At 41.9% G+C, this 16,117-nt stretch overlaps 1 protein-coding gene across 1 annotated transcript; it reads left to right on the top strand.

The window, feature by feature from the left end:
- Positions 1-15,090: 15,090 nt before the first annotated feature.
- LOC123956655 (nuclear factor 7, ovary-like) lies at positions 15,091-16,106 on the top strand. Its single transcript, XM_046029007.1, has one exon. The coding sequence runs from the start codon at positions 15,173-15,175 to the stop codon at positions 15,722-15,724; it is 552 nt and encodes a 183-aa protein (XP_045884963.1). The 5' UTR covers positions 15,091-15,172; the 3' UTR covers positions 15,725-16,106.
- Positions 16,107-16,117: the final 11 nt, after the last annotated feature.

Raw genomic sequence — 16,117 nt, 5'->3', positions numbered from 1 at the left:
GTCTCTGAAGCTGAAACCCAGCAGACAGAAAGTACAGTCAGTCATGGCTCCCCTCCCTCCTCTACTTTAATGTTATGTTTTTAGTCAAACTCACCTTCTGTGTGTGGAGCGTCAGCAGGTTGAAGCAGCAGTGTTGTAGTTTTCCACTTTTCTCTCCTGTAGCTGAACTCACTCAGGGGAAGTTGGTAGTTTGGTCTGAAGGTGAATCTGATCGTCTGTTTTTCACTCTGTGTCTCTCTGTAGTGAGGAAGGATAAGAAGCTGTTTCCTGGTTTGTGTCAGGTGAGGGGTTGAGCTTTGTCAGACCTCTGTTAAGAGCTGTTGCTTGAACTATAAAAGCAGGGCGTGCTTCATTCTACAACTGATCCACTGCTGGAAATGTAGACTGATAGCGTGCAGCAGGGTGTTTCTATTGTCAGTAATAGTTTCAATGTAGTGGAGGAGTAAAAAAAAAAATTGGTATCATAGAATATCATAGAACAAATGGGACCAAGACATGTGCTAGTTTTACTTGTTGTGATTTGTTCAATGTAACTGAGCTCTGAGTGCAAGACATACATATTTAACTGAATACCAATTCTTTCCAGGAAAAGGTGTGTAGATGTAGGGTGGGCCTGACACTAACGCTGTGAGTGTTGACTCATGAAAGGTCGACCATGCAGCAGCAGAGGTCAACAAGACCTCTGCTGAAGGCGTCACAGGCCAGATTTATGGAGTTGTTTAACACGAAACATATTTTTACAACAGGAACATTTGACTCACTGGCACAAGACCCTGATTACTCGGATGATTGAACACTTGCTCAACCTGCTCTCATCCGTGCCTCTTGGCAACCAGTCTTCACTCTGACCTGACATGCAGCTGCTTAGGCTCGGGATTGTGAGTCTTAAGCCATCATGTCCTGTCTCTCTGCTAATCATCTGTTAGCTCCTCAGCCTGTCCCTGTTTCCTGTTCCTCAGACATGGCTCATGAGTCTACCTTCTGTAGTTCCAGGCTAGCCTACAAGACACTCCCCCACACCCAAAGAAACTGGGACCTCATCAAAGTAGAGACTCCCGTACATACAGTTCTCTGCTTCATTTTTGTTGGACCATGCTTTGGAGCGAGCACACAAACTGTTAGCATTCAGTCAGCTAGCCTATCAGCTAGTTCTGGACCATTGTCATGCAGAATCTCGCCCTATAGCCACTTTCATCAAAGCCCTCCAGCAGGAAGAGTGGCTCCCAGCGTCATTGGGCTTCTTCACTGCCCCTCAGATTCACTAAGTCGTCGCTTTCCAGCTCCTTGTCCTCATTGTTGTCTAGTGACTTGCTGCCCGGAGGCATGGAGATGAAGCTGCCTAGCATCTTAGAGATGGAGTTGCCCAACTATGGAGAGACTTTGTTGCCCTGTACCTCAGAGACTAAGCTTGTCAGCTTCACAGATAGTTTGTTCTCCAGTCCTGAGATTCAGCTGATCAGCACCCTAGAGACAGAGCTGTCCCACCTATCCAGAGGCTGAGCTGGCAAGTGACACAGAGCCAAAGTTGTCTAGTGCCACAGACACTTTGCTGGATAGCTCTACGGAGATGCTCCTGTCCAGCTCTCCCAAAATTTGGCTGATCAGCCTCCCAGAGACTATGTTGTCCAGCTCCACAATGACTCACCAGGCCAGCTACATTGAGATTTAGCTGTCTAGCTCTTCAGAGACTTTGTCACCAAGGTCCCTAGAGACTTTGGTTGGCGTCACCAACTCCTGGCTCCTGCCTAATACCCCGTCGGCAGTCTGGCCGACACCTGTTCCCGATTCTACATTTGCAACCCCGCCGACTCCTCCTTGTCTCCGGTTGGCAACTCGACCAGCCAAGAGTCCTGTTCTCACTTAGCTGGAGCAACACCCTGTCCCTGCAGAGCTGCAAATTACACCATCCCATGAGCCTGAATTTCTGCAGCCATCAGGCCCCGAACAGCAGTAACTCCCCGCTCTTGAGCAAGAGCGGTTTCCAGAACTGCAGCCCCTCTTGACCCTGCTGAGTTACAACTATGTTCTGATTCCAGTTGAGCTGCATTTGAATTTGATCTCGGTGCCGCAGCCATTCTCTGCCCTAGAACTGCAGCAAATCCCTACTCCTTAGCCAAAGTGGATTCCTGACTCTGCTGAGCTGTAGCGACCTCCTTCCCTTGTCATTGAACTGCCGACACGCCCAGTCCTTGCTGAACATCTGCAGTCTTCTGTCACCGTACTGCAACAATGTCCTGCTGCTGGGTTGGTGGTTGAATTGGCTTCTTAACTGAAGTAAATCTCTGACGCTGCCAAGCTGTGTGAGTCTGTGTCTGATGGTAAGAATATACACTATATTGCCAAACGTTTTGGCTCGCAGTCTCTGCTCTAAATCATCCCAAAGGTGTTCTATCAGGTTGAGGTCAGGACTCTGTGCAGGCCAGTCAAGTTCCACAACACCAAGTTCCCTCCTCCATGTCTGTATGGACCTTGCTTTGTGCACTGGTGCACAGTCATGTTGGAACAGGAAGGGGCCATCCCCTAAAATGTTTCCACAAAGGGAGCATGAAATTGTCTAAAATGTCTTGGTATGCTGAAGCGTTAACAGTTCCTTTCACTCAAACTAAGGGGCCAAGCCCAACGCCTGAAAAACAACCCCATACCATGATGCCCCCTCCACCAAACGTTACACTTGGCACAATGCAGTCAGGCAAATACCGTTCTTCCAGCAACCGCCAAACCCAGACTCGTCCATTGGATTGCCAGGCATAGAAGCGTGATTCGTCACTCCACTGCTCTAGTGTCCAGTGGCGCTGTGCTTTACACCACTGCATCTGACGCTTTGCATTGCACTTGGTGATGTAAGGCATGTATGCAGCTGCTCGGCCGTGGAAACCCGTTCCATTGACTTCTCTACGCACTGTGCTTGAGCTAATCCGAAGACCATATGACATTTGGAGGTCTGTAGCTATTGACTATTTTCTTGAGCAAAAATTTGGCGACTTCTGCGCACTGTGCGCCTCAGAATGCGCTGACCCCGCTTTGTGATTTTATGTAGCCTACCACTTCATGGCTGACTTTCTGTTGTTCCCAATTTCTTCCACTTTGTTAAAATACCACTAACAGTTGACTGTGGAATATTTACTAGTTAGTAAATTTCACGAATAGACTTGTTGCACAGGTGGCAACCTATCACGGTACCACACTTGAATTCAATGAGCTCCTGAGAGCGGCCCATTCTTTCACAAATGTTTGTAGAAGCAGGTGCTTGATTTTATACACCTGTGTCCATGAAAGTGATTGGAACACCCGGGGCGAGTTCAGTGTAGAGAAAACGTCGCAAAACATTTTTTTCAACGGAAACGGTGGTTCCCTGAACACCCTGCTGTGCAAGCGGACTGAATTTTCCTGCCTTTTTAACACCATTGTGTTACATCGTCTTTACACAAATTTTACACAAATGTGTCGCAGCTGATTGGGTAACACCTGAGACATGCCCACCAAACGGGAGAAAACATACCTCGAAGCCTATTGCAGAACGTTGCGCAACGTTGCAAGGAAACATGTCGTTCAGTCCGAAAATGTTGCACTCGCAAAACGTTTTGAGATTAAACTCACCCCTGAATAAAATGATTCAGAGGGGTGTCCTAAAAACTTTTGGCAATAAAGTGTAGCAAAGTGTGAAAAAATAAATGGTTAAATGCAGGAATTAATTTGCTTAGCAGCATTGTGTAACTTTGATTGGAAACCAGCAGCTAGCTTGCTTTATTGAATTATATAATAATTATGTTGAGTTGGCGTCACATTATTTACACAGAATATTGGATTTTAAAAGTATTAATCATCCAGCATGGGCTAAGTAAAATCTGAACCAATATTAAATCAATGATTTTTATAACCAGCAGTATTCACCATTATTTTGCTCATTTGGATTATTTACTCATAAATGTTTACAATCTGTAATCAATTTAAACACAGATATAATGAATTCTCAGCTCCAGGGTTACCATTTAAAAAATGAGCACAATAAACAAATACTATGACAGTATTTGTAATGTCAGACTTTTCCAGGAGGATTCTTTTCATAGGACTGGTTTCCCACAGATTTGGTTCTCACACATCCAAACTCACAGACGCACAAGCGGAAGCATGTGGAAACATTTAGAGCTGGCAGCTTCAAATCACCGTGTCCCGTGTCACCCCTGAACACCACCCTGAGAGGGCTTTGAACCCGGTCACAGGGGTCAGAGGTCGAATGAGAGGGGTGAGCGCCAGGATGGAGTCCAGGCCTCCCAGAAACAAGCAGCAGACTGGCAGAAAGCGCAAGCAACACACAAATTTATCATTACACTGTTTTGTTTTCACATGTAGATCTTTAAATGTGACTTCATAAGAAAGTCTACTAGTGTCATTTCTTAAACTATAAATTATTGTGATTTATTAAAGTAAATAAAGCGTTTTTGTATTATAACTTCCTGAAAGGTAATCAGATTAGATACAATCTAATACAAACAAAGAAGAAACAAACCCCTGTTACTCTGGGGGTCACTCTGTTATTGATAAAAGGATTAACGTAATTATCTGCTTATCAGATGTTTCTCCCCCAGGCAAAATCTCTCTGGAACAACACAGGAAGTGATGTGATGTAGTGTGAGCGGTTACAGTGACAGCAGGATCCACCACTCTGGTCCAGACTGAAATATCTTAAGTTACTGGAAGGACTTTCGCGACATTTTGTCCAGATGCTTGTTGTCTAAAGAGAATGAATCCTACTGACTTTAGTGATCCCCCAACTTTTCATCAAGCACCATCATCAGGTCAACATCCTCAGAGCTGCTGACCCGGCTGTCGACACATACTGTGCATTTACAAGCTGCTTGGATGGTCCCATCCCTGAGTTGAATGCACCATAAGTCTTGATCAGTTTTGAAAGGTGACCTGAAAGAAGGAAATAAGGAACAATAGATCAACAACAGCTCCTGTGTTTCATTAGTTTAGTTACCTTGGATCTGGGAATTTGTCTTTCAGATATTTCCTGACATTTTATTGATCAATAAATCAAGAAAATAATGAACGATAACCAAAATGATGAGTTGCAGCCCTGATGCAATAAGAATGAAGCTGAGTCTAATCTGGTGATCCAGTGATCCGGTCCGTCACAGCTCATTTATTACTCGTGTGCAGAGGACCAAGATGAACTGAGCCGCCATTTTAGTGTGGCGGAGATGAAACTCCAGGTCGACAGTTGCACATGTTTCAACCAGATGGAGTTATATCAAGAATGTTTCTGTCCGTCAAATGTGGTCGTTCGACTCAGAGAGTATTCTGACACTTCTCTGGGGGTAAAGCAGTTGACTTTTTGGCTTCTTCTAACCATGTGTCAAAACAACCCAATCGAAATCCTGTCAAGTATTTTGTAAAGATGTTTCTCATTGGCTAACTACACAAACCTAACTTCTCACCACGAGGGTTGAAAGGTCAAACATCCTTAACCTTTTGTCTGTCTTTCTCACAACTCATATCACTTCTTCTTTTCTCTCTGTCTGTTTCTCATCCGCATTGTGTTTCTCTTTGTTGCTCCCTCTGAAAACTGAATCGCTACGACAGCGTATTCAGGACATTGTAGGTTTAAAACAACAAAACCCAGGGATTTGAGGGGGGTAATATTCTGAGAAGAAACTGCAGTGCAGAAACTTGCTGCGTTCAGTTCAAAGTGACCCAATGCAGATTTTCTTTGCTTATAAGTGACTCAGATCTGATTGTTTTATAACAGTGTGAACAGCCCAGGTCTCGATTTATTCCAGTTTGGCTTTGGGCCACTTTCATATGTAGTTTAAATCTGATACAGGTTGGATTTTTTTTAAATACGACCTCTGGAAAGTCAGATCTGAGTTCATGCGACTCTGAAACCTGCCCTCGCTCCTTCTCTTCTCTCAGCACTCTCCAATGTGGAAAAGCTACACCAATATTTATGTTTGTCCTCGCTGTCCATCACTGTCTGTTTCTGACTGTTATCCTTCCTCTGAACAAAGAGTTTTCCTTTTTATCTGGAGCATCAGAAACTTTTCTTGGACATTTCTTAGGCCATCCTCCTCTCAGCTGCAGAGAGAGAGAGAGCTGCATCATTTCCATTCAGTTTCAATTCATGCGGCTTTATTGGCACGACTGCACACAATACTGTTCTCCAGCACAGGAACGTCGCCACAGACTCCAGATTTATACTTCAAATACATAGACATTTACCTGGCAGTGAGAGGCTTAATGAGCAAGGTATGAACTTGTTTGGTGTTTTGAAATTTATGAGAAAAAGACTTAGAAAATGCTATTTTTCATTTTGCTTGTGTTGTTAAAGGCTCCGTACAGCATAAAATGTAAACTAGTTTCACCAACCAGTATTGTGAGACACTTTCATATGTTCAAACAGCAAAAGCATAAAAAAGAGAAAGAACTGCAGACATCTATAAATGACTAAGATGTGACACATGCTTTCAGTGGTTTTGTTTCAGTCCCTCTTATCTGTCTGAAAGATCACCTCTTCTCCTGTCTGCACAAAAACCTGAAAGTGCAATTTTTGCTCATAAATTTACTACTTTTTTTTTCTACCGCACTTCCCTGACTCCGTAATTTTAAAAAATCTACAATGGCCCCAATACGCCATCGTAGAATCTCTCTCCGTCTTTTCATCTATCGAATTATAGACACCTGATCTGCAAACAAAAAGGAAGGTGTTACCAAAGGACGCAAGAAGAAGAAGGCAAAGAAAACCAAGTAACAAGTGTCTCAAAACGATCAAAACTTTTTCAATTAATTCAATTATAGTCAAGGGCAACTGGACGTGATTGAAGATACTTAGATAGAGATAAGATACTAAAAACTTACTTGATTTTAACATTATTCTTGGATAACTGTGACTTGAATGACTGAGAATCTTCACAAACACATAATTCATATGAAAATAATTTAGGGGCCCTGATCACCTTGCCAAATCATGTCTATTAAAAAGTTAATGCCTTTCCCGAGGAATGCAAAAGTTACTCTGGATCATCCACAGACCTCACAGTTTTCATACGGACTACTGCTCTAATAAGAACTGTTAACAGTGGCGTTTGTGTAACATCATATTCAGCTGACAGCAAGTTTCACAGGTGGAAACACCTTAAAACCTCAGCACATGAAACAAAAAGTGACACCATGAAACCACATGGGGTAAAGTGAGAAAAGATAGCACAGTGAGTCCTGGCATGCACTCAACAAACAAACAAACAAACACCGGTGTTCCCGAAGAAAGAGCTGAAATCTTACCCCAGAGCTGTCGCCTCCATCACCCCACCTCTCACAGGAGTTACAGACCTAAAGACTAATTAATTTATCTACTGCGAATGCACACAAACACTTTATTTCAAACAGCACATGCACATTGCGTAGATACCACACAACCCATGTCTCTGCTGAACTGGTTGGTGCAACGTAGTTTTATACTGATAGACAATTAGTATTTTTACTGCTTATATTTATACTTACATTATATTTATTATATAGTTAACTTTTTATCCTTCTTTTATTGATGCTGCTGGTCACTGAGAGCTGCCAAACTAATTTTCGTTGTACGTCTACAATAATAAATAAAGTGTCTTATGTCTTATGGGAAAAAAGAAAAGAGAGAGATAATTAAAATAATTTCCTTTAGAAGTCTGACTAAGTTTCTTTCCATTCAAAGCCAAATTAAAGACACCGTGAAATGAAAAGAACATTAACAAGGTTTAATCCTGTGTCTCTTCATTTATCTCTTGTTACATATCAAATGTAAAAATATTTTTAATTTGATTTTTCAGTGACCGCTGCATGTGGGAAGCTAACAGAGTATTATCTTAGGAAGGTGTTTGTGTTTGGATTTCAGTTGGGAACAACTTTCTTTAAATGTCCAAAGAATGTGATCTAATGAGGTCCAGTTTATTCATTAATGTTTATCCTCCTTATCTAAGTCACAAAACTGAGACTTCTGTTTCACTACCAGCCGAGGAGAAATCGAGTCGCTGACCGGCTGCACGTATAAACAGATTTACAGTAACCGGGTTACCTAAATCCATGAAAACACCCTGATTAAAACAAAGATATTATACAATCTTTGACGTATATCGTCCCATGTAATTGTTTTACAAAATTATCCCCAAACAGACGCCTAAAGAATCGACTCTGAACACAAATAGCATTAATGAAAAAGCAAAAGGTGGATTAGGCCTACTGGAGACACACAAAAGCAACGATTGTTTATTAGGAACTGGGTTAATCCGCCTATTAGATTAGAGGTGGGGACTTTCAAACAAAGTCGATCCAGGCTGGAATCAAGAAATCAACCAACTTTTATTTCAATACAGATAATCTGTCATTTGAGTTTAATCTTTTATATTTTTGAGTTCTCTGAATCTCTCCATGACGCTCAATATCTCCCACCTGTTGTCCCAATTAGCCAATTAGGACACGGCCCTGAATGAGTGCATAAAAAAAGTCCAACTCGGGTTTTGTTTCCCCATTTGAACCCTGATGAAGATCTGCTGAGGTCTGACTCATGAACATGTAGCTGATAAAAACAAAACTCTGAACTCCTGACATTTGCTCTTCAGCACATATTTAGAAACAACAGGGTTTTTGTGCTGAAGGTGAACAGATGGTTTGAGGTTGTTGAAGCAGAGCAGGTGAGCCGGCCAGTCCCGACACGACCAGCTGATCTCACATTATCTGAAGAGTGAACGCATGGGTGTGTTTGTGAAACTACAAATCAAGTCTATTTTCTGTTTGCAATAAATGAAACAGACCTATCTGATCAAAAGCCAACTCCCTGTTTCTTTCGTTCTTACTTCACCCACAGTCTGAAATAACCTCTGACACACTCAAATGCACAGTCACATGTTTGTTTGTTTCATTTTATCTTCTGTTTGCTGAGTTCCTTGTGAACCCTGGGATTGTGAAATGTGTCTTGAGTAAACTCGACTATTTATACAGCAGAGCAGAACCACTGAGAAATGGTTCACAATGTGCCCGCAGATATTTACCCGACGTAATGACAGAGCATTACTCTCATGTGTCGAAACATCTTCCAAAAAACCTTTTGGTAAACGGCGTTCCATCCACAGGATGTTCGATCAATCGACAAGTTAGAGCCACAGATAGGGGGAATACAAACACCCCCTGCACATAATAGACTTTCACAGTAACTAAGTGAGGAAATTAAACATGTGTGTGTGATGTTTAGTTGTTTAGCGGACAGAACATGAGAGGGACAGATTAACCTCTTCCCTCCTCTGGGCTGAGGTCAACGTTAAGTGAGCTTTAACAGCCCAGGGTCACGGATCTAGACAAAGAGGGAGACCTCACAGGATTTAAAGTCATTTAAACTATCATTTATTTTTAACTAAGACAACCTATGAGAACCTGTGTGTGGTGATGTGAAGGCAAACCGAAAAGGTGGATGGTGATGCTGAGGCACAATAACCAGGGCCCAGCTTGTCCAGGTTCAAGACATCAGGTTAGGCTCCGCCCACCTCTCTCTGCAGGGAGAAAAAACAAGATAGCAGGAGCAGCACTGCTACATAATCAAAAGAGTTGGGTACTTTCCTGAAGGTTAATACAGAACTTTTTGATTACCAGTACTTGGACCCTTCTACTCAAGTAAACAAAACAATACTACACTGTAAAAGGTCCTGCATTGGAAATTCTACTGTACTTGAGTGCTTAATGTTACAAGCATAATGTACTGTAAAGTATAAAAAGTAAAAGTGCTCACTATGAAAAATGGTTGCTTTAATAGACAGTAAAATTACAAATCCTTCAAGGTTGTGTGAGGGTCTGTGGGGCCACTAATCTGTAATTTTGTATCATATTTAAAATGTTGATCAAATATCATGACAAAGTAACTGCAGCATTTAAATAACCTGTAGTACCTGTAGTGGCTTTGATTAAATACAGTTTGATTTGGAGATAATGTGGATATACATAAGGTTTTGGCTGTTAAACACAACGTTGTGTCATCTTTAAGATCCCTTAAATGTATTTTACAGGAGTACACATACAGTGAAACATGATCATTAGAGTCATGTCTAATATTCTCTCTCTGTTAGCTCTGTGTTTGGTCTCCACCAGCTCCTGATGGAAATACCTTTAGCTGCTAAATGCTCCACCATGTTCACCAGCTCTAACTGTGTCTGTCTGCTGTTAGTATTTTCTTCTGCAACTGCAAACAAAGCTGAATAGAGCGCCAGGAGTGAATCAACACAGCTGCAGATTATAGAACCTAAACAATGAGCTGAAAGATGCATGAGCTGAGAGTGGGCTCAGCACTATGAGCAACAACTTTCACAAATAAATAGTCATGTAAGGCATTGTTGATTTAAAAAGTATTGATTTTAGCCGGTGACAAATTCAAACCTAACACCACATCTTCCTGCAAAAGCTACGATGTAGCAGCAGTAGCAAGTTCCCCCTGCACAAAAGTTCCTTCCTTTGACCTGGGCACCTGACAGCTGCGCTAAATCATCGAGACCCGACCACAATGTGGGCACAATCAAGATGAAGAGACCGCGTATTAATACCAGGTGTAAATGCAAAATGCCAATATTCAGGTAATACAGATCACAGGTCACCACCAGGTGTAAATGGGGCCCAAATGAAAACTACAAAGTTTAGAGCTGTGGTTTCTTCTTTTTAACTATTGTGGTATCACATTTCGATAAATGAGACGCACCGTGAGCTGTTTCCAGAGAGCTGCCGACAGCGTGAAGTACCTCACAGACACTCTTCCTTGAGGTTTCACGCTTCTTCTGTGAACAAAGTCCGGGCTTTTTCTCATCGGTGAGGTTTGAGCTAGAGGATGTTTGCACCGTGGTGGGCTTGATGGTGGATTTCCCCCCTCATCTTCACACTCTCATCAGTTCATCAGAAGAAAAACAAGTGCAGGAGGAAATCGATGTAGCAGCAGACTTCAGATTATCTGCTCTAACAGCTGACAGGGAAATACCTGACAGGAAATGTTTCTTTGTGTCTGCAGTCATTTCTTTTTAGCTGACGCTTTAATCCAAAGCAATTTACAGTAAATTACAGAACTCGCAAGAATCATGCAAGTACATCATAATTTTGACAAGTTCAGGTTACTTAGTGTATTGGTTCACAACCAACATTCCCATCAGCCTCAGCTGTACCTTGTGTTTAGTGCTAATTAGAAAATGCTAGCATGCTAACGCGCTTAATTAAGATGGTGAACTTGGTAAACATTATATCTGCTAAACATTAGCATGTTAGCATGCTGATGTTAGCGTTTAGTTTAAAGCACCGCTGTTCATAAATACAGCCTCACAAAGCTGCTAGCATGGCTGTAAACTCTTCTTGTTAAAGAAAGTAATCAATATAAAGCAGATCTGTAACTGCAGGTTAATGACAATCGAGATGATATCATGTTAAAGTACAATTTTTATGATTGTAAACTTTGTCATATACTGATTAAAAAACATATTGTGTCGATAAAAAGACCTTGGATTTATTTTTGGTAATGTCCAGAAAACTGATGCATCAAACCACTTCTCTGCAATTTCTGATGCACAACTAAAATATTTATTTTCCTTCCAACTCAGTTAATATTTGAGAGGATGATGAAAAGTGTCCCTAATGCATCTGTAAATCTGAATCGCAGTACTGCAAGGCTTCCTCTGCTCTCTCCTCGGGTTGAACTTGGAGGAACCTCCACTCTTGTGGTTGTTTTTTATAGTTTGTTTTCTAGAAGCCATTTGTTAGCGGTCATTGATAAATGTGGGTCAACAGGCCGCAACCACAGCAGCTTCCTGCCATGAACTTTGTTCTTAACAAAGCTTCAAGTCCGACTCGCAGCACAAACAAACTTCCTTCACAGAAGGAGCTTCTTGTTCCCAGTCTGAATCTGAAGTGTTGGTTCCTGTTCTGAAGAACTGCTGCATTTTATTTATTTAGTATTTAACCTGAATTTACAAGGAAAAGCTCACTGAGATGGAATCTTGCCAAGAGAGGCAGCAGAATTTAAAAGTAACACTGGCACACATATATTAAATGAACACTTTTGTTTTTGCCCCAATTCATCATGAGCTGAACTCAAAGACTTTCTCTATGTACACAAAAGGCCTTTTCTCTCAAATATTGTTCACAAGTCTGTCAAAATCTGTGTCAGTGAGCACTTCTCCTTTGCCGAGATAATCCATCCACCTCACAGGTGTGGCATATCAAGATGCTGATCAGACAGCATGGGGATTGCACAGGTGTGCCTTAGGCTGGCCACAATAAAAGGCCTTAGGCTGGCCACAATAAAAGGCCACTCCAAATCTCCACATACATTTTCCTCCCCCTGAAACAGTTAAACAAATTATTATTATTATTATTATTATAACCAAAAACCATAATTGTGCAGTTCATGTGACGATGAAAGATCTTTGAGTTCAGCTCCTGATGAATGGGGGCAAAAACAAAACTGTTGCATTAATAATTTTGTTCAGTTTATAAATAAATAAAACCTTTAAACTTTCTAAGGGTCGGTTTTTAGTACTTCCAAAGCTACAGAAGAGGTCGCTGCTGTTCGTCCCAACAAGACCTTCCTGCAACCAGTTTGCAAAATTTCTGGTGTTATTGGTTTTAGTGGTTATGACAGTGTCCTTTTATCTAAACTGAAATATCTCAACAACCATTGGAGAGATTTGGATGACATGACATTTGGGGCAAACATTCATGTTCCCCTCAGGATGAACTGGATTAACTCTGGTGATCCTCCGGCTTTTCATCTTCAGGTCAAAGTTTCAATGTTGTGACAAAATACCTGCAGAACTTAACTGTAAAAGAGAAAAAACTTAACGTTAGAGAAAACAACACATGAAGTTTTCTGTTTTCTGCCACACGTGTCTTCGAGGTCTTGGACGTTTTTAAACATATTTTGTAAATAAGCTGTCACTCTGCGTGACCCAGAACTCATTCTGAATTATGACCCAAAACTTTAACAATGCATCAACTTGTCCAACAGAGACTCCAGAAATTTGGTATTACTGTCACAGTACTGTACTTAAGTACAATTTTAAGGTACTTGATTTCTATTTTCAGCTATTTTTATACCTTTACTCCACTACATTTATTTGAGAACTTTAGATACTGTGCAGATTCAGTGCAACAGTTTATGCATCAGTAGGGGTTAAGATAAGACTTTATTGATTGGAGGGGGACGGGGGTTCACAGGCTTCCCAGAAGTACCATTTATATAAAGATTTTGCTTTACCTGCTGCAACATTAAAGTGGTGAACAAAGTAATGTATTATTATTATAGTGTAATATTATGTACCGTTCTGTATAATGACTACTTTTACTGCTGGTACTATCTCTTGATGCTCATACTTTTACTTGTAACAGAGTATTTCTACACTGTGGTAATGATCTGAGTACATCCACGGCTTCTTTTCTTGCTTCCAACTCATTTCCAGGTCACTGATGCTATTAAGGAACTTCCTTCCTACATTAGCTGTTCAATTAATTAAGAAGTGACGACACTGCACTCAGATGTGTGTGTGTGTGTGTGGGGGGGGGGGGGGCTTGTTTTACTGTATTCATGGGGTCCAAATTCTGGGATTCCACTATACTTGTGGGGTCCGACAGATTTGTGGGGACCAAAATGCTGGACCCCGCAGGTTTGAAGTGCTTTTTAAGGATCAAGTCTTCAGGTCAAGGGGTTGGGGAATGCATTGTATAAATGACAGGTCCCGACGAAGATAGTGCCACGAGGCTGTGTGTGTGAAGGACAGATTGAGAAACTGCAGTAAACAAACATCCTCAGAGTGAGAACAGCTGTGTGTTTGGACTCCATGTTTCCTTTATGCAGCTTCGCTCGTCCAGAACAGGCTTGATTGCGCTTGTGTTTTCGCTGTATGTTGTTTGGCTCTTGACACACAGATCATCCCCTGAAAGAAAGAGACACACCCTGCTGAATCATTCCAGGCCAAGTCAACTGTGGATGATCCCCACAGAGCACAAACACTGCTGTGACACATGAAGATAAAGGAGTGCTGATGCTGCCTCCTGGTGGCCGTTTGTGACTGTTGCGTTTCAGCGAGCAGCCGAAGAGGGCTTGTTTTACGTGACGGCCTAAAATCCAAATCTTACTCAACTTAAGGATAAAATTTATTTCTCACACAAGAAGAATACTCGATTAAAGGAGCTACATGTAGTGTTTATTTACTAATCACTTTTTTACTGCCTATTTGTCGGGTACAAACAAAGTCGTCATCATCAGAAAGGCTTGAGTCACAGAGAGACCTCCGCTTTGTTTTGAAACTGACAAAACCGACACAGACTTGACATTCATCCTGTTGGAAAGGTGAACTAACATTACTGCAAAGCATGTGAAATATACTGTGACTGCAAATTGTGCCAGTTTTCATTTTAAAAACTCCACAAATCTGTCCTGTGAAGCCAGCAGCGCTTTTGTTGCTGCCGCCTGGTCGACTTTCTCATAAATCAACACTGACACTCCTTACCCAAATGTCTGTTGTGGGTTTATTTTAACTCCTCCACTACTTTGAAACTATGTTCAAACTACTACTAAAGATAATATACAAAATACAACAGCCTGCTCACTATCAGTCTGCGTATTCAGCAGTGACTCAGTACTGGAATGAAACACACCCAGATTTTATGGGTCAAGTAACAGATTTTTGCAGAGGAGGTCTGACAAAGTACCTCCGCTCACATGAGAAAAAACAGCAATTGTTGTTCTTCACTACTGAAAGACGCGGGCAGAAAAACAGACGATCAGATTCACCTTCAAACTGTGAACTTCCTCTGACTGAGTTCAGCTACAGGATGGAAAACTACAACACTGCAGTTTAAGAAGCTTCAGCAGTTTCTAGAGGAGGAAGAGGAGGCCAGGATGGCTGCACTGAGGGAGGAAGAGGAGCAGAAGAGTCAGATGATGAAGGAGAAGATGGAGGCTCTGAGCAGAGAGATAGCAGCTCTTTCAGACACAGTCAGAGCCACAGAGGAGGAGCTGAGAGCTGAAGACGTCTCATTCCTGCTCAACTACAAGGCTGCAGTGGAAAGAGTCCAGCAGCGCCACCTGCTGGATGATCCACAGCTGCCCTCAGGAGCTCTGATAGACCAGGCCAAACACCTGGGCAACCTGACCTTCAACATCTGGAACAAGATGAAGGACATGGTCTCCTACACTCCTCTCATTCTGGACCCAAACACTGCTCATCCATATCTCATCCTGTCTGAAGATCTGACCAGTGTGAGACGAGGAGAGAGACAGCAGCTTCCTGACAATCCAGAGAGGGTTGATGAACACTACTCTGTCCTGGGCTCTGAAGGCTTTAACTCAGGGACTCACAGCTGGGATGTCGAGGTTGGAGACAGTACAGGCTGGGAACTGGGTGTGTTAGCAGAGTCTGTCCAGAGGAAGGGAGACAACATAAAGTCAGGATTATGGAGAATAGAGTTCTATCAAGGTAAATACTCAGCATGGTCACCACCAGCTTCATTCACTGATCTCAGAGTTCAGAAGAAGCTCCAGAGGATCAGAGTGAATCTGGACTGGAACAGAGGAAAGCTGTCGTTCTCTGATCCTGATACTAACACACACATACACACCTTCACACACACTTTCACTGAGAGGATGTTTCCATATATTAGCACTATAAGTGAAGTGAAGCTGTCAGCAGTGAAGGTCTGTGTGACAGTGGAACAGAGCAGTTAGAGATAAAGAGGATGATTATATTCATGATGTATTATTATTACTTTATATATTATATATCATCCAGTCGCAATGACAACTGTGAAATCCTAACAAACAGTGATTAGCTCAGTTGGTAGAGTTAGCTTACTTAGGTTACGTGTTTGATCTGCACACCGGTCGACTATATTTTCTTTCCCTCTTTAACAATTTAATTATGAAGACACTTTCACATGCTCACTATAAAGCATGTGCCGCAGTGTGAGCGTTACAGCGTTTGATCTGCATCCATCAACCTAAGGACGCTTGTTTTAACAAAGTGGAGAGGAGCCTTGACCCTCACCTGACTATGCCTTTGTAAATTTGCTTGTATTATGTGGTTTATACTGGACTGTGGTGCAGAAACAGTGACAAAGT

Source organism: Micropterus dolomieu, linkage group LG18 (assembly GCF_021292245.1).
Source record: "Micropterus dolomieu isolate WLL.071019.BEF.003 ecotype Adirondacks linkage group LG18, ASM2129224v1, whole genome shotgun sequence".
In the NCBI taxonomy this organism is placed as follows: Eukaryota; Metazoa; Chordata; class Actinopteri; order Centrarchiformes; family Centrarchidae; genus Micropterus; species Micropterus dolomieu.
The sequence above is the reverse complement of the archived record's forward strand: the minus strand, read 5'-3'. Positions and strand labels throughout refer to the sequence as shown.